General features: G+C 38.0%; 1 protein-coding gene across 2 annotated transcripts in view; it reads left to right on the top strand.

Moving 5' to 3' along the window:
- Nucleotides 1-18,738, top strand: part of RBFOX1 (RNA binding fox-1 homolog 1) — a 1,419,204-nt gene that overhangs the window by 71,184 nt on the left and 1,329,282 nt on the right. The window contains exon 4 of one of the 2 annotated variants that reach the window (XM_064461968.1): nt 3,505-3,709. In XM_064461968.1, the coding sequence (XP_064318038.1) occupies nt 3,545-3,709 (165 nt within the window). In that variant the 5' untranslated portion in view covers nt 3,505-3,544. Of the gene's footprint in view, nt 1-3,484; nt 3,710-18,738 lie in introns of those variants that run through there. The other variant, XM_064461967.1, reaches the window with a different exon arrangement.

Here is an 18,738-nt window from a genome sequence, read left to right as displayed (position 1 = left end):
GAGCACAGTTAGGCAACAATATAGTCTCCTGGCCGATCTGTCCTCGAAACTTGAAATTCACTAGGAGTGTTGTTTTCCTAGATGAGCTTAATGAAGGGATCATTGCCATGTTCAAACTCAGAGAGGTTAAGTAGGATGCAAATAATGCATAGGTACCATCCTGGCATTTTCCAGGAGATGAAGTTCACCCCCTGAACTGAAACAAATGTAGTCTTTGATAGTTCACTTGTTTATTTGTAAAACAGATACAATAAAATCTTCTTTACAGCTGAATGGTATAACACTCAGTCAGCAGGGGTTTTCTTTTTCCCCTTTCCACCTCTGCCCAAACCCCTGTCTATTCCCTGGTTTCTTGCATCCAAATCCCATGGCTCTCAGGTGGCACTCGGTGGAGGACGGGGTTCCCAGCAGGAGACAGCAGTTTCCATCATCACTCCAACTGCCTCATGGCTCGGTGTGTTTTGCTGTTGCACAACAGGTGGAAATGGAGAAGTGCCAGTTTCTTTGCCTAGATCGTAGGCCACGCAAACATGTACATAGGTTTCCAGAGCATACATAAACATAGGTGTAGCTGTTATTCCCCATGTTCCTCCCAGCTACTGCCCCCTGTTTGGGGGTGAGGAGGTGAGCATTGATGTTTTTTCTTCACTGTTAGGGAGGACACCTCTGGAGAAGGGAGAGACAGAGATCAGAGACCATTTTGTAGTGGTTTTTTTTTTTGGTATCCCCTATCCCAGGATGTGTTTGTATCTCACTCGGTTTGAGCACCAGCGTCTCAGAACAGTGCCCTAGGATGCACAATGTGCCGATTGTATTACACTTAGCATACCTTACAGTCCAAGAGGAGATGCTGCCTAGAGTTGGACTGACTGCTGAGAATAATATTGCATATGATACCTGTGGAAGTCTGGCCGTTCTATTTTATTGTTGATATTATTGCATATTTTAACAATGATTCCAAGCAGAAATGTCTTGAAAACAGTCTGTGTGAGAATTCCCAAGGGCTCAAAGCACTTTGTTACTCAGTTTGGCATACCTTCCTGGTTAATAGCTTCTTAGATTTTAGTGAGTTGTGATAATTGCTCTAGCTGGCTCATGATCAGAAAGCTTCTGTGAAGAACCAACATGGGACTTGAAATCTAAAAATGCTCGTTAGGTACAAAGTGACTTCTGTCAAAGAAAGGAAAGGAGTGAATATGGCCAAGATGCTAGCTGTTAAGCTAACTAGTCAAGGCAGAAGGTGAAATAGTAAATGAGGCTGACATTAAGCAAGGGATGTAGCAATACAGAGTAATGACAGCAGCTAGAAACCTCTGTAGCACTGACTCCTCTCCCAGGTTGATCACTTTATCCTTTTCTGAAATTTGTAATGATCTGAAAGATTTGGACCCTGTTCCTGAAGCGAGCCCCATGCATAAAGCCTGATGCTCCAACTTAAACTTATAGTGTAGATTAATGTCTTAGAGAACTGCCTGATATCAGGGATCCTTTTAGTGCAACATGCTGTAGAAACATAAAATAGTTGTTACACTATCCTTACCATACAGTATTTGCACACTAAGTAATAGGAAGTAAAGGCCTGAACAACCTTCTCTCTCTGAATACCAACAGAGAATTTATTTGTTGTCTTGACATTTCTCCTTTTCTTTGCATGAAAATATTGACATTTCAAAAATGTTTGTTTTTAATTAGAAACAAAAATAGAGTCTCTGTCTCTGTAAATTTTCATTTCTTAAAAAACAGCAGCTATGTTTCAAAAACAAGGATCTGAATGTTTTATTTTTTAATTTGGAAGAAGCAGATTCTGCCTATGATCAAGACAGCCTGGAGACACAAGTATGCAAGAAGCTAGGCAGCTGCCTGTCAAGTGTGCTGGCAGGAATTTGGCTGGACTGGTCATTGAGGCAGCCTATGTAGCTGCCTGGTTCCACTTCAAACACAAATAAAATACTGGTAGAACTTGCAAGTTCTTGCAAAGCACTTGGATTCTATGAAGTCAAAGCTTTTGGATGGAAAACTGTTCCAGCCAACATTGGTGCAGTTTACTATACCAATACGCTATCTGCCTGAACAGTATGATAGTTAAAACAAAATTTTAGTTTCAGGATTATTTCTGTCTTTTAATATATTAGGAATATTGGGGAATGTACAGAAAGAATAAGCAGAAGTAGAAAATGCGGTTAAAGGACATGGTGGGACAGGTGTGATGGAAAAAGCAGGTGTGAGCGGTGAATGAACACTAGAAAGAAGAAAGCTACGGGCATTTGTAGTCTGCCTGCTCTTACTGTATAGATCTGCACCTTCCAGTATGGGCTAGATGATCTGAACAGTTGTAGAACTCTTTCAAGGCTCCAAGCCAGAGGGAAAGGTGGGAAAGGTTAGAGAGAAGGGCTTGGGGAAGTGTTGGATCACATTGTTAATAAGCAGGGAAAGAGGGTGAAGGATTTTTGTAAGTCAACAGTCCCCAAGTCCCTGACTAGAGCATCTCTAGATATTTGCAGAGGGCTTCTTAGGGATTTACTTCACTCTGCGAGATGTAAGGAACCTTGCTTAAATCTATGAGCACTTAAGCAGGAGAAAACAGAACTTGGATTACAGTGGGTTTGGTTTTTTTTTTTTTAACCCTGCTTTCTGTATTGGAAGAATGAGGTGAAGCAGCATTTGTAGCCTATATATGAAAACACTAAGTTACTGTTCTTCTTGTTTTTAAAAAAGTCCAGCTATTACACCAATCATTTGGTTATATATGTTAGTGTTTTTTATAACCTGGCAGAGAGAGCAACAAAGATCTATAAACTGTCATGTTGGGTTGTCTTAATCTCATTTTAATCTCATTCCTACAGCTGTAGGACCAGAACACATTGTGCAAAATTGATGAGACAATGTGGAATATGAATTTAGAAGATACATAGGTAATTTACAAAGGAAGGATGTTCTTTAAAAAAAAAAAGTTATAATGAAATAATTTTGAAAAAAGCTGTTTGGAATTAAAGCAATCTTTACCTTTCAATGGGTAATCACTCTTGGCATCAATAACAGTATAGAACCAGAAGCACTATGTCCCTCGGGGACAGAGGTAAATTTGGATTTAAAGAAGGTCCAGCAAATATTTTGTACTTTAAGGAAACACCATTACTCTGGATCAGGTAGAACAGAAGTACAAGGGTTTTGGCAACGTAAGCAGCAGAATTGTGCATACAATCAATATAGGGAAGGTTATTACTTTTTATTAGGTGCAGGGGGTAGAATATAGAAAGAAGCTTGTGAGTAGCATGCACTGGGCACTGTCCTTGGGCACAGTGCTACCCAGTGATCAGGAGAGGGCGGCAGAGAAGCAGAAGTGCTATGAGCAATTCCTGCAACGGCTTCCAAACACCGCTTACAAATTTAAGAGGAGCGAGAGCACATCGAGCTCTCAGAAGCCAAATCCCCACCAAAAAGGCAGCTTCATCAGTCTTCAAAAAAAGTCCATAACACTTTAAAAATGTCAAATTCCTCTGGCAGCCCAGAAGACGTGGTGAAGCAGCGAGGCAGAGATGGCAAGATGAGGAGGGAGGACGTGGATGATTCTCAACCTGAGGGGAAGAGGTTGAAGCTGGGGAATGAAGGAGGAACCATTGGGAAGGACAGAGGAGCAGCAGCAGAGGAAATAATGCCGTGTTTAGGCAGAAAAGAGCCCGTGCCCGACGGAGGTGATGAAGGCAAAAGTGTAAGTGAGGATGTTTAGTGGCTCTGAGCTGGGAAAGGGGAAGGGCCGTGAGGTTACCTTTGAAATTATTTGTCACCCTGAAGTTGGTAATTGGATGTCAAGTAGTGTAGGACAAATGTGATCAAGTGTCCCATCTCACTGAGATTATAAGAACGTTACTTTTTACTTTCTTATCTTGGCTACTTGCTTTTTAGTGCAGGAGTATGTCTTTCAACCTGACTCGCACTGTCAGCTGCTTGCAAAATGTGTATGTCAGAGAAGTGATTTTTTTTTAGGGGGGGTGAGGGGAGACAGAATATCAACTGCTAAAGCTTGTTTTTCAGCTCTCTGTATCTATTTAGAAATTGGGTAACAGTTGGTACATTGAATTGGATCGCTTGGGTTGTTTATCAATCTGTCCATTCAGACTTTAAACTGCATTTATGTTATGGAATACTATTTTACAGCTGGGGATGAGGGTACAGCCTCCAAGGGAAGAGGAGAGTTGGTGGTTAGAGATCTCATCTGGTGAGAGAACAAATGTAATCTCCTGAGATTTTGCAAAAAAGAGCTGCTGAACAGTTGTCTATATAAATATCACCATTATCAGATCTTTATACGAGGTTGACTTTGTCAGTGTCTTCTGACTGGTTATTTAGCTCAGCTGCTGTGCCTGTCAGCAGGTATTTCAAATATGTCTACAGTGCCAGCTTATACAAGCAAAAGTCTCTTTTATCAGTCCATGTAATTGCATATAGTTGCACTTCGGTATAAGTCTTTGGGGTTTCCAATGCTTATGAAGGCATGCTCTTTTTAACTCTGAGATATCAAAGTAATACTGTTATTCTGATACCAGTTCTGGTAGAGATATTTGGTTTTCCCCCCAAAGATATACACTATACAAGCAAGTTAATTGGTCAAATCCTAAGTCTTGTTTTTATGTGTGTTCTTTTGAAAGTAAAGGCTTTAAATCCATTCCATTTTATAAGCATCCATAACTAAATACCACTATGGGTTGGGGTAAAAGTCTTTTTGATAGTACATCTTACTATAATATTTAATTAGGAAGTTATTGAAAATTAAGCATTAATTGCACAAGTTTTACTTTGTCTTTTGAGGGGTCAATTTTAGAATGCGGAATATACCAGAATGATGCACACCTAAATCACGGCTCTGCCCCGTTTGTGAGGCTTGGTTTACTCCCTTATTAGTGTTCTACCACTACAGGAAAGTTCTGTGGTAATGGATACCTGTCTTTTTTTTTAATCCTTTCAAGAATTTGTGTATATCTGCTCCAACACTATATTATGACTTTTCATCAAGGGTTGCTAAAAGTATTCACAAAATAAATGCAATAATGAGCAATTATTTTACTGTTTGTTTCTACCCCAAAACTATTTGTAAATAGTTTTTATAATAAAATAATAGTTTTTATAATAATCCTTAAACTGAGTTTGATTCAGAATCCATCAAAGCTCACTGAAGCTTTCCTTTCCACTCACTTCAAGGGACTCTTGCTCGGGATGTTACACTACATTTTGTATAAAGTTGCAGTATTCTTTTTCCCTTTCCCATTTAAAGCAGCATGTCTGAGTTGGAGACATTATTAGAAATAAATGTTGTGTGACATTTGAAATTCTGTTAACATAAAACAATAACAATAAAATTCTTCTAAAAACAATAAAAACTTGTTCAACAATCACTGTAAATGTGTCTTACCTTGTAGAGAGCAAGCTGCTGGAAAAGATGGACTGTGTGCCCTTAGGAAACACTGGAATGACTTCATTTCTGTGCTTAGAAGAATCTTTATTTTAATAGGCACAGTGGTATGGGTAATCAATGCATGCATTGGAAGAACATTTCCCGATAGTCCATTATGGCTTCTATTTTGAAGAAGGACATTAAAAAAATTATAGGCTTTGACTCATTTTTAGAGTAGTAATAAAAATCAGCACAGTAAGTGTGCTATTTCTTTGTTTATTCCACTATTTACCTGATTCAACACCCATACTTAAGTTTAGAAGAAAGATACCTACCTAGGTCATCTACTCATTACTTCACTTATTATGAAATCTTGTATTATGACAGAATGCAACCACCATCTATATTGTATGCTTGTGAAATGGTGCACATTTCTGGGTATTTACTTGGCATTGTGTATTTATAACAGTAGGGGCTGCTGCGCAGAAGTTGGTTGCAGAAGGACATTTCTGCCACTAGCTTCACTGGACGGAACTGTTTTGTTTGCCATGGCGATGAAGGGCTGCATTTGCCAACAACCGGTTTGCAGTGGTATCTGGAATTCCTTCACTTAGTACTAGTAGCTTGTTAATGTAGTAACCTGGGGTAAAACTGTAATTGTTAATTTAGATGTTTATTAAAAGAATTTTCTTCTTGCCTTCTCTTTTTATTACTCTCATTTATAGTGAGGAAGCTGCTCACAGCAGGTATGAATCACATAGTCTAAGGCCATGTAATCTTTTCCTCTGTAATGTTTCTTTTTGTATAACATCAGAATGAAGGATTTGGTTCAAACCAAATGGAATACAATCTTTGTAGTAAGGTTCAACTTAAAAATTTATCATTTGGTAGAGATGGTGGGGAATTAACATTTGGAAGAACTGGTGAATCACCCCTTTTCATCAAAAGTTTTGGTAGAAATATTTAACCAGGGTCTCTGTAGAATTCAATCTACCTCTTGCGTGCCTGGAGGATGACCATAACTGTCAGCTATGGGATGTCCTATGGTTGATTGTCACCCAATCCATGCTCCAGCACATACTGGAAATTATTAGTTTAGTGTAAAATAGTATTTGCTGAAATAGAAAGCATGTGAAGAAGTAACCATTCAAGTAATTTATTTTTTTTTTTGTAGGCTGATAGACATGCTCTTCCCTTGACTAGCTTGTACGAGTTATGAGTTAGTGATGATAACTCTTGGATAAGAGTGTGGATCCTTGTAATCCATGTATCCTTGTACTTAGAGGATACAGTCTTGTTTGGTTTCTCTTTAAGCAACTGTTAGTCCATATGGCCTGGTGAAGGCTGTTTGGATTTTGGTGCAAAGGTATTTCTGTATTTATAATGCCTGCTTCGTTACAAACCAAACTTTTTTTCACCCTAAACATCTGTCAAAATTTATAGAGCAGGACCAAATTCCTGGGTTTGGTTTGACTTTCTAATGTTCATATACCACCCAGCAGGCTTAACTGTGTTTTCATCTGTAATGTCACCTGTGCAGGAATGTGTAGGAGAGAGCTTGAACTTTCATCCCTTTAAAAAACTTTCAGAAAAACTTAATGCATTTGGGAATCAAAGCAGTGTTTCCAATTTTTACAAAAATTGCCTTTGCTTTTGTGAAGACTTGGAAAAGCGCACACTGTAGAAGTAGAGTGAAGAAAAATTGCAATTTTCCCTTGGTAACATAAAAAGCTGTATCTTTATTGCAGTGTTAGGACTGTCATATTGTAAAGAAAGATCTGAGAAAAGTATATGAAAACTTGTTCTTTAGTACTTTTGTAGGAGGAGCAAACTGCTTTTGCTGATCAACTCTAAAGAATTGACTACATTAAACTTGTAGCATGTGACAAGTTCACCCTTCTAAATCTCAGATGTTAATAGATATTTTAAATACAGCTAGCTTACATGACAAGATGTGCTATGCTATGTGATGTCCTCATCTTTGCATACAGAACAAATTGAATCTTGTCATTGTTTCTTTGAAAAGTGTTGAGAGAGCCACTCCTTAAATATACTTAATTTTAAAGGCAGATAATAATTTTTTGGAAATTTTTAGTCAGTTGAAATATGGGGAAACTACCTTTCATGTCAGATTAAACTTTTAGCATGCTTTTCCCACCCTCATCACTGCCTGCATGAGACATTTGGAATGAAGATTCACTTCAGTCCCTGTGGCCTTTCCTTCTGTTCTCCACAGTGGCACTATCATGTGATATCCAGATCCTGGATGTTTGGTCTGGCCAGGTTATGGTTAAGGATAAGAGAAACCTTCCCTCTTTCATTGCTCCCTAACATGTGACTGCCGCTTCATGTTAAACTTGTACTTGGCCCATTTGGTAGAAACACCCTGCTTCAGCTCTTTGCTGGTGTACCAGTTTTCCCAGACTGTAGAAGAACACACCTCGGAAAGCTGAGAAACACACCTTGGAAAGTTGATAATTTAAAAGGTTATTTCTCAGGAGGAGAGGAAGGATTTTCTAGGAATTAAGATATGAGCTTGGAACTTAAAGGGCCTAATGTTCTGTTCAAGGTAAAATTCCCACATGTGAGGGACAGGTCTGGATTCACAGTATCATATTAAAAGCTCTGTAAAGACCAGCTGAGGTTATAGGAACTGAACCCTGCGTTTGGATTTACCTGAGAACCTTTAGCATGTACCTTTAGCAGTGAGAGCTGCTGTCATGCAAGTACTTGAGGTAAATAGCAAAGATAGAAGGAGGCATTGAGTATGAGAATGGTGTTAATCTAGACAAATGAAATGCACATTTATTATCTCTTATGTTTAGCACAGTTTATATGAAAAGTAGTTTCTGGTTTATTAACTCAAGTCTTTTTCATGAAATATATGTATCAGCATAGATTCAAGTCTAAGAAGTGGATCTGAAGTCTGACATTTGACCTTCTATGCATTGCCAGGCAACTGTACACTGCATTAATGTGGTTTCTCATATAGATATTTTGTTTTAGAAATTTTTTTTGCTCCTTAGAGTTGGTTTATTAGGAGAACTTGTTTGTGTGTGGCTTTGTGCTCTTGATCATACTTATTAATATTACTTTGAAGAGGGATTCATGTTTAGAGAGAGAGAACTTGGAATGCTGGGTACATTCAGGATTGAGAGTCCAATTTAAGGTGCTTATTTTTGACTTTCAGGGTCCTAAACAGATTGAAGCACTCTACTGTCAAGGCTTTGGTTTAGTTTTTTTCCCCCTCCTCCTTATAATATTGTTTAAATATGTTGAGATCCTTTTGCCCTCAGGAGTCACGGAAGGGAATGGACCTCCTCTAGGAGGACACCATAGACTTGAAACATTTTGAATAGCATGACATTTGGAACAAGATATATAAAGCATTCTACCTCTGCCATTCCTCTCTAGGTTTGGGTCTGGTAACCTAATTTAGAGGATAACTTAAGGATTTAGTCTATTAACTTGTTAGGCAAACTGTGATATATGCTGGAATTAACTTTTTTGCTGTTTTGGTTTGGAACACAATCAAATTCTGTGATGCAGGACAGAGGCATAATTATTTGCCTTTAGAAATGGAAAGAAAGGAGGTAATCATTCTTTAGAAGAAGTGAGAGGTAGTATTGATACCACCACAGAAATATTTGCTAAATGCTAGTAAGGCAGCCTTTTGTAGAAAGGTGTGGATAAATCATCTTCAAAGATTAGTTTGGACTTGATTCTAAGTCCAAGAACATGTCGATAGAAATGTCCTCCCTGAAACTGGTTCATCCTCCTGTTAACCTTCTGCTGGGTAATGGCCATGTCCGTAAACAGTGTCACTTGTGACTTGAGCAAGGATAAGTGCATTAAGGAATTGGCTAAGACAACTAAAGGCAGCAGAAATGAACCCTTATGGAGAACCTCATTTTACCATTTTTACTGTAGTTATTAGGACAGATCACTAGATGGCAGGGGGTAAGTGTACAAAACTAAAGACTTAATATGGACTGCCTGATTGTTTCGACATGCGGAAAATTTCATTTTATTCAGTGAATGACTGCCTATTTTTAACATGCAGTTGCAACCAAGAGTAGCATAAGCCCTTTGTTATTTACCAATTGGAAGTTTAATTTCACTGATAGGGAACATTCATGGAACATTTCTGTCTCAATTTGAATAATCAATTGCCTAATACTGTAATTTTTCTAGGAATATTACTCTTGATTGAAATGCATTAAAATCTTCTGAAGTGCCAAAGACATCTCTGGTCTACAGAGTTGAATTAATGGAGATATAAAACTAAGATATTGATGCATTGCTCTTATTTGCTACTGTTTTTTCCTTCTGTAACCCAGTATATGTTATTGTGCGTTGAATAATTCCCCAGTCATTATGAAAAATATTTTTATTTCAAGTCTTTATGATTTAGACATTAATAAAATTATTTACTTTATGGGTGTTTTGGTTTGGTGGTTTGGTTTTTTTTTTAATGTTTGCAGTCTTAGTCATTAGCCTGGATTGAAGTAATGGGAAATATGCCAGAAGCTATGAAAAAACTGAAAATGGAAGCGGGCTGGTGCTTCACCAGCTTTCCCTTTCCTGTGGAGTCCTCAGTGTTCAGACTCATTTGTGAGTGTGTTATTACTAAAGAGTTGCCTGTTTTGTTCCATTAAATTATACTGTAGTATCTGATGCGCTGCCACCCATGTAATTTCTCCCTAGTGAATGCACTTAATATGTTCTAATGATTTGTCCACCGTACAGTTCTTAAACAGCTCAAGGAATTACACATAGTATTCTCTAAACTAGAAAGAAATTTATCCTTTAAGTTAAGAATACAGACCATTTACTTTTGATAGTTGTCTAGTGTCCTGAACTCTCTCATTCTGGCAGCCTAAGCCATTATTAAAATGGAGTTAACTTTTTCAACAGTTGTGAAGCAAGCTGGCTACTAAACAGGAATCTTCTAATAGCTTGTGTAGGAAAATACAACAGCTGAGTAACTTAACCTAATGTCATTGGCTGAGAGTGGTAGATAATGGAGTATTTTTCAATTAGTTGTGCTGTGATTTAATTAATAATGGTCCATCTAAGATTCACAAATCAATAAGAAGTGGCAGGAGAGGACATGTTGGTAGTTGCAGTCCTTGTAAAGGATACTTTCATTCTAGTCCTAAAAGCACTCGTTTAAAGAGAAAAAAGAGAAAAAAGGTTTCCTAAGCACAACAATTCTTATAAATCTATCTTTTACCTGCTATTTTCTTTCTGCATGCTTACAATATAATGCATTTTAGTCATATTACACAAACCATTACAAGGTGTTTTGTCTGATGATAATGCTACAGGATGCTAATATTTCTGTTCTGCTCTCTCAGGTACTTGCAAGGAAGTGTAGTCTGTGTTGTGGATCATTGTGCTTCTAATGTTACTTTGTTACTAGGATCCCTAGGCAATAACACAAATCTTGTCTTTCACTTCATAAAAAAATTATTTTTTAACTCAGAGTCACAGAATGGTAGGGGCTGGAAAGGACCTCTGGAGGTCTTGTCCAACCCCCCTGCTTGAGCAGGCACACCCAGAGCAGGGGGCACAGGAACGTGTCCAGGCAGGTTTTGAATGTCATTAATGGCAAACACTTAAAGGGCTCTATATTTCCTCAGCTCCAATAATTATTTGGGTGGTATTGGTTATCTTTGGTAGTAAGGAGATGATGAAGAGTTTTAAGGTTTTCACTAAGTTTCTATTATTTCTAATGCCCATGAATAGGGTGGTATATTCCTGTTTTAGAGAAGCAGTGGTATCTATTCAAACTCCTTGTTCTGACCTTAATGACTGGGGGGTTTAGTAAGGTGGTGTTCACAAGGTTTCTTTAAGATGAGGCTTTCAAATAACATGTAAGCTCATAGCCATTTAAATTTCTTATTTCTGCATTTGCTGTAAGTCAGAATGTCTGCAGGTGTTGTAAGGCTGCATGGCTAGCCCTGTTTAGAGGCCCAGCAAGGGTAAGAGGTGTTTGACAGTTTCTGGTAAGGTATAATAACTGTGTTTTTGAGGTTGATCAGGACACAAAGTTGTGCTGGAGCTGAGTAAAAAATATACTTACAGGAAGAACAACTGCACCTGTACACTGACAGGCTTTTTGCTAGCACAGGATTAGAATGATGGGGGAGAAATAGGTCCCAGCTGAGGTATACTGGAAGAAGGGTGGAAGAAAGAGACAGTGAGATAGGCTGCTTAGCCTTATCTTGCATTTAAATCTGTCAGTCTCACTTAAGTATACATCCCAGTTCCACTTACACTTACACATGCAAGTTTTGGCGACCTTTTCATTTACTTACACATGTGCTTTAAAAAGGTAGGTTTTTTTGTATTGAATTGATATAAGGTATATAAATTTTCTGTCATAGTACAGATGTTTATTTTACTAGTTGAAGCATAGTTTGTATTCAACACACAATATTTTCAGTGGATGTTATTTTCCAAAAACTGAAAGCTAACCACGAAAAATAAAAATGGCTCTAGTATGTAAAATTCCAGACTGTCATCACACTGATTATGTAAGTTCCTTTAGTTGGGCTGTAACTAAATGGAAAGTAAGCATTCTCATCAATAATACATTGGTGAAGTAACCTCTATTCTTAGATGCCAAGAGGTTTTTTCTTTAACTAATATATATTTACACTAAAAAACCTAATCTTTTCACTGTCTCTAGATGGCAAAATCATTGACTGTTATGTTTAGAAACTGTCTGTGAATTAAGAGAGTCTATATAAAATAGAAAGAATACTGCTTGACCAATTAATCACTTTTTACTTAATTTAAAACAAATTATGACATTGTAGAAAGCTGTTGCATTAGATTTTAAAAAAAGACTGATTCTGGGAAAAGCAGCAGAATAAAATTTCTTCCTCTTGCTACAGCTTGGTTTCCAAATCTTGCAGGGACAATAGTTTTTAGTTATGTGACAATATTTTCTTCTAAGGTCTCTATGTAAGTACATGTTACACAAAGGCATGATGCTCTTGACCACTAATACCTAGACTTCTCTTAGATTTCGAGGCTAGAATTGACTGTTAGACCCTGGTTTCTGTTAAAACTTAGTACTAACGCCATAACTTCTGTTTAACCTAGAACACACGATTTTTAAAAAAACTCCTGTGTTGATTAAAGGCTTCAGGTCATGGACAATTAATCAAATCTCTGGTAAATTTCTTGCAGTAGCTAATTATTCTCACTGTAAAAAAAAAAACAAAAACCAAACAACAAAAACCAAACCCAACAAACTTTTCTTTAGTTGGAATTTGCCCAACTGCACATGCCAGCCTGTATAGACTTGTTGCACCAGATCTGCCTCCCACAATGGGAATAAAGTTACCTCCTTCTCTTGAATAAACTAAGTAGCTGTATCCATGTACTTTGTTTTCCATCCTGAAGGTCTGTGTTCCCTATCTGAAGAAATTAATCTCCACCCTCTCTGGCTTTTTTGCAAGTTCAAGATTTTTGAAGCAAGCTGATTCTGCTGGATGGTCCCCTGTTAATATTTCAATGGTTTAGGTACGGCTCCGCCTTGAATTTCAGGTTAATTTACCAAGAACAGCAAATGAGATAGTGAATGCATTGGTACATTGCTGCTGAGCATATCTATACTGTCATCCTCCTTTTGTTACAAACGGTTCTGTGTTTGTCCATATGGAAGTGCTTTTCTGTCAGGCAAGTCCAGAATTTATCACTGCTATTTGATTTAAGTTGTCTGAAAATTACCAGTGACTTGATTTATACCTAACCACCTTCCCCAGTTTATTGAAAAAAAAGCACTAAATATTAGTCATGGAAGAACAGATCCTTGAGAGACATAACTGTAAAGGTTTCTTAATTGGAATGACCCTGCTCTTCCCGCCCCCCCCCCCCCCCCTTGTGATTAGTTTCAATTCATTTTAAAGTGTGTGGTATAGCTGTACAGTTACAGCAATCTGGAGATGTATGTTAGTACTCCAGTGTGTTTGTATATTACAAATAATTATTTTTATAAATGGAACTCCAAAACTTCAATCAAAAATCACTTCAAGTTGGACCACACTTATTTTCCATAACCAGCCATCAGTTGTCAGTAGTCATTCTGTTACACAATCCTGAGCTGTATTCTAATTTCCCTAATTGTCCTAGATCAGTGCGATACTAGGCAGCCACCTCCTACCCTTACGATATGCTGAATGGTGATTTTTTTCCAAAAAGTATTTCATTATATAATACAGCCAAGAAGCCTAAACTGGATTAATATCATGTTGTTATCTGTTGACAGATTAATTTTGCCTGAAAGATTACTTTCCAAGATTCTTAATCTTCCTAGTTGATGGGTCAGTTTGGACAAAAGGCCAAATATATTTGTGACATGAGCTACACTTTGGTGTCTCAGGACTTTATGTCTGTAACCTGTACATGAGGTAGCTGCTAAAGCTGTTCCCTTGGGGATATGTACGGTGTGGATTGTTCTTAGCAGGGAATCTTTTAACAAAAGCAAAACAAACTAACAAAAAAACAGGAAGAAACCCAACTGCATGGCTGAAATACATTATGGGCCAATGTGGTCTTCGACTTCTTGGTCACTGTAGCAGGATTGCGTGATGCTGCTGGAAGGTGACCAGCCGGTTGTGTATTTCATAGAAAAACCTGAGTGACCTGTTTCCTGAAGATACGTAACTGCTATCTAAATCCTAGATAAGAGAAATCTCACCTCCAGAGGTGGTTGGAATCATCACTGGATGCTCTGGACAAGGCAAAGTGAAAGCAGGCAGGGACTGTCAGCAAACAGGAGTTGGGTTCACTTGGCAGCTGTATAGGCAACCTTTTAAGAGGATGAAGTACATTGTTATTAGAGAGTGGTGGCAGTTTGGCTCTGAGGCCTAGCAACTTGTTAGTTTTCTCTTGTGCCATAACAATGTTCTTTTAGCAGTGTTTGTGCAACATATAGTATTGCCTCTGCTGAAACAGATTGAGCTGTGCTATAACGTTAAAGGTTCACGTGCACTGCGAAGTTTATTTTGTAGAACAATTATTGCACAAGGTTAGGGAAGTGGGATGCCTGGAAATGCTGAGAGCACAGATGCATTTTTTTGTTTTGTTTGTTTGGGTTTTTTTCATTTTCACTAGGGAAAAACCATAATCCTACAGAGCAATATCTTCACTCAAACCACCTAGTAAAGAAAAAATAAAAATATACAGCAATTAATGGTATTTCATAGGAATTTGTTTGTTTTCTAGTATATGGCAATTTTCATTGGGATTCCACGTATGCAGATGATATCATCCTATTATCTGTTTACTTTCTTAAAGCTTGTTTTTGTAAAATGAGCATTTACTGAAATCCCTTAAGTGTTGGGGTTTTTTTATTTTATTTTTTTTTAATATACCAGCTGCATAATTGCTAAACATGTTACTCTTAAATCTGTTTGCTAAAGGAAGGGGGCTTTTTCACATGCTAATACTCAGCCATTCATCTGGAAGTTCTAAAGAAGTAGCTGTTATAGGGTACTAAATTAGTATTGAGATTTGAACACTGTACCAATTCACAGAGACTGCAGAATTGAGTTAGTTACATATGTATTATGTGATTGTGCAAAGGTGTGTACATCCTTGCTGCTACTTCAGTCTTGCATCGGTTCTCATAATTGCCAGGACTGTTCTCTTTCTGAGCCCAAAGTCCAAAATACACTACTTCCTTCCTGTGTAATTTTGGCATGCTGACTTAAGGAATCCTGGAAATGAAATAAGCATGTTTGGCCTATAAACAAAAGCTTTCAGCTTTTTAAATTACTGACCTTAATCCTTGAGCTAAGGAATTGTTGTCTGAAAAAAATTATTACTTTCAAGGTGTAAAATCTGTTTCCTGTCATTTCAAGAAAGTGCATGTTGTCTACAGGACTTTGAAAATTCACTCATCTTTTCTTTCCACTTGTTTTTAGTTTAATCTTTTGAAATTGATTCCTTATGTTCTTCCACTGGGAGCAGAAGTGTGGACGCTTCTGGGGATGTAGAGTATGGTTCCTGCGGGCAGATGGTAGAGAGACTGTTTACCATAAGTCAGTTAAGGACACATTGTTAGCACAGTGTCCATTTAGAGTAGTCAGCAATAGGACCAAGAAACGGAGATTTGGGTAACCCTTACCGTGAATCTTAAGTCAGTGAGGTTTGCTGTCTGTAATAGTAGCTGTCTCAGATGACACTGAAATTGGCTGCAGTCAGTACGTAGACCATTCTCCTCACAAAAACAAGCAATCAAAACATCACATAAACATGCACTTACTATATAGTACCTTTTAGCCAAGTAATTCCAAAGGCTTCTATTGTGAAGTGCTTCAAGTGTCAGTGTCCAACAGCTTCAAGTGTCAAAAGCTTCAGGTTTCATCTGTAATAAAAAATTATGTACGATCATCTGAAGAGTCTTCCTTATGAAGACATTTTATTATTTACAGAGACTTTAAAAGGGATTTGGAGCCAGGATAATGGAATTTCATTGCTTTTACCTGGCAAGGAAATTGTGTTTTAGTGAAATAAAACCTCTCAGTTGAAGGGATGAAGCTGGTTGGTAGGGGAATATGGATAAAATGTGAGGGAATAAACAGTGGACACAGCCTGCTTTTCTCAAAGTTTTGAAGAAGAGAGGGAACTAATGCAGGGCATTGCCATGAAACTCCCAAGGTACTTCACTGTTCTTGAGAATTCTTCCTCAAAATCTGAAGGTAGTGTGGGTGCTCCCTTTGAAAACCAAAGAAATCAGCCACTAAAGTCATAGCAACAGAGGATGACACCTGTTAAGAGCGTGTTTCGTGGAGCTGGATGTCAGGTTCTATTTAAACAGCTTTCCTTTGTCTTTGACAATGTTTAAATTATTTGGTACTCATCACAATGTTTAGCCGTGACATTCGTTGTGTCTAGAGCTTAGCGGTTTTACCTTGTTGGCACTGGATGCTGTCCTGTAGAGGGATGGCGAAAACCAATGCTTTAGTGTCTTATGTCCCAAGATCCGTTTTTCCTTAGGGAGCCAAGAAAAAGAATGCAGCTGTGAATCTGACTAATGTTTTGTTTCCTCTCTTTGCATGGTAATTTTCCTCCTACATCTTTAACTTAAAAAGAAGCTAAAATTTTCTTGCTTTTAGCTGTACTTATATTACTGCAGTCAAGGTCCCCCGACTCCCAAAGTGGCTTTCTTAGCATGATTTACTAAGAATTGGTTGAATCAGATAAAGCAAGTAGTTAAAGTTCTCATATTCTAGGATTTTCCATTTTATAAATGGCAACAATAACAGTTTAACATGCATGCCTCCATTAGGTTCAACTAAAACTTAATTAAAGTTTGAAAAGCATCATGAGTTTCTCTGATGAAAGGCCTTCTGTAAATTTGGGAATGTGTTTATTATTGCTGATAATAAAAGCCAGGTTTCTTCCAAAGGGTTTATATGTTAAGCTACAGGTTGAAGGTGACTTGGGGTCATAGTCAATATAATCTTTGTCTGCATTTGGTGCCAGAAAGGCCTCCAAAGGCCAGGCAGACTCCCCCACCTTCAAAATTAATTTTTCAATATGACTGCAACAGAGGTTGACTTGCAAACACAGTAGACCTAAGGGAGATTGTTGCTTTCTGTGTAACACTTTCTAGACATAATCTGATTTCACTTAAACTAGAGAAGATGCAGAAAACTCCATAGGTGACATTGGGATCTTCCTAAATCTCCCAAGACCTGAGCTAGAATCTGCTTTTTATGTATGCCCCAAACTTAAACTCTAAGCCCTCTAAGTAAAGCCTTAGAGTAAAAGTACACTTGTATTAAAAGAGCCTTGGTATGTCCTGCTGAACTGACACAAACATTGCATTGAACAAACAGGGATGTTTTCTTGCACTTAATTTTTTTTTTTTGTTCTTTATCATATGGGGCATTTGCATGAAAATGGAGTCTTGAAGAGTTCATCTGTTCCTGCTGCTCCTTCCTCACCTGGAGGTACAATCTTTGCTCTGATTTGCAATTAGTTACTGAGTAAATGATTGCAGTGTCAGAGTTGGCATTATCCTTTTGGGTGGAGAGGAAGCAGCAGGAGCTGATGAATACTTAAAACCACGGAAGTTTTATGTAAAGATCTTTGCAAAATTACACACATGGAGTGGGGAGGAGGGAAGATGAAATTGAGAAACTACACAGACTGAGTGGAATGGTCCTTAAAACACTATTTTAAATGACCTGTCTCTCATCAAGCCAGTATCAAATTAGGAACCAGTTGTAGCTGTGCTGGAGCAGGAACAAAGTTTGATGAAACCCAAAGGGAGGCATCAACAGCTGTTCTCAGACTTTGTTATTTGATTAGGGTACCTGTGGTTGGAGCAGGATTTCCATTATCTGGGGGAGGAAATAATCACTTCAAGGTATGAATCAGGAATTTGTTCCATCCTAGGACTGGTGGCTTGAGCCAGGCATCAAACCAACATCCCAGTCAGGGGGCAACACAGATCTGTATTAACATTGTTTAAAATCTTAGAAAACTCTTATTTCAGAGACAAAGCAAAACAGATCTGAACTGAGAGAACTGCATCTTCTGGGAAAGTGATGTTTTGTAATTCAGTGGTTGTGCCAGGGAGGGCAACTGGCCCCTTGGTTCTAGCTCTGTCCTTCTGGAAATATGTAGCAGATGGTTCTGATAAAGTGTGAACCTGAATTCCTCTTCTGAGACTGAGAGGAAAGAGCCAAACTGCCTTTGCAGTACTCTAAAGATGTTCCTCCTTCATCATAACTAGTTTTCCTAATATTGTGACTAATTTTTGTACTTCCCAGCTGTTAGAGGATCAAGCACCTTTGAGTTATACAGATGTTCTAGGAATGTCTTTGGGAAGGTTACCAATGGGCAATCATGCATGTTACATTTGATACCAAATACAGGCACAGTGTTTTAACTGTGTGTGGAAGGCAGTGTTAAAGAGGGTATGTAATATTCAGATAAAAATATTTGTGTAACTTTGCACCTCATTCCCAAACTAATTCTGAAGCCAATGAGTTTTTCCTGTGAATTTCTTCAGTTTATAGATTGGGAGCAGGGTTGTGGGAGATTTCTTCCCAATTTTCATGGGGATGAAATAGCCAACATAAAGAAAAGCCATGTCCTTTCCTCATTACAGCATGTCAGGTGCCTTGTAGAATATGGTCAGAAGCAATACAGCATAAGAAGTGACCTGAAGCTGGATGTGACAATATGTTTCCAAGTAAACATTTCCCAACAAGTGCAAAAGATAAGTAGGATAAACAAATTGTTCCCCGGAAAATTTATCTAGTTGTAACTATAAGCTGGAGTGCTGGAGATGACTGAATTGTTATTGCTGACTT

The sequence above is a fragment of the Phalacrocorax carbo genome, chromosome 10 (assembly GCF_963921805.1).
Source record: "Phalacrocorax carbo chromosome 10, bPhaCar2.1, whole genome shotgun sequence".
NCBI classification, from domain to species: Eukaryota; Metazoa; Chordata; class Aves; order Suliformes; family Phalacrocoracidae; genus Phalacrocorax; species Phalacrocorax carbo.
Note: the sequence above shows the minus strand (reverse complement) of the source record. Positions and strands in the feature narration are given on the sequence as shown.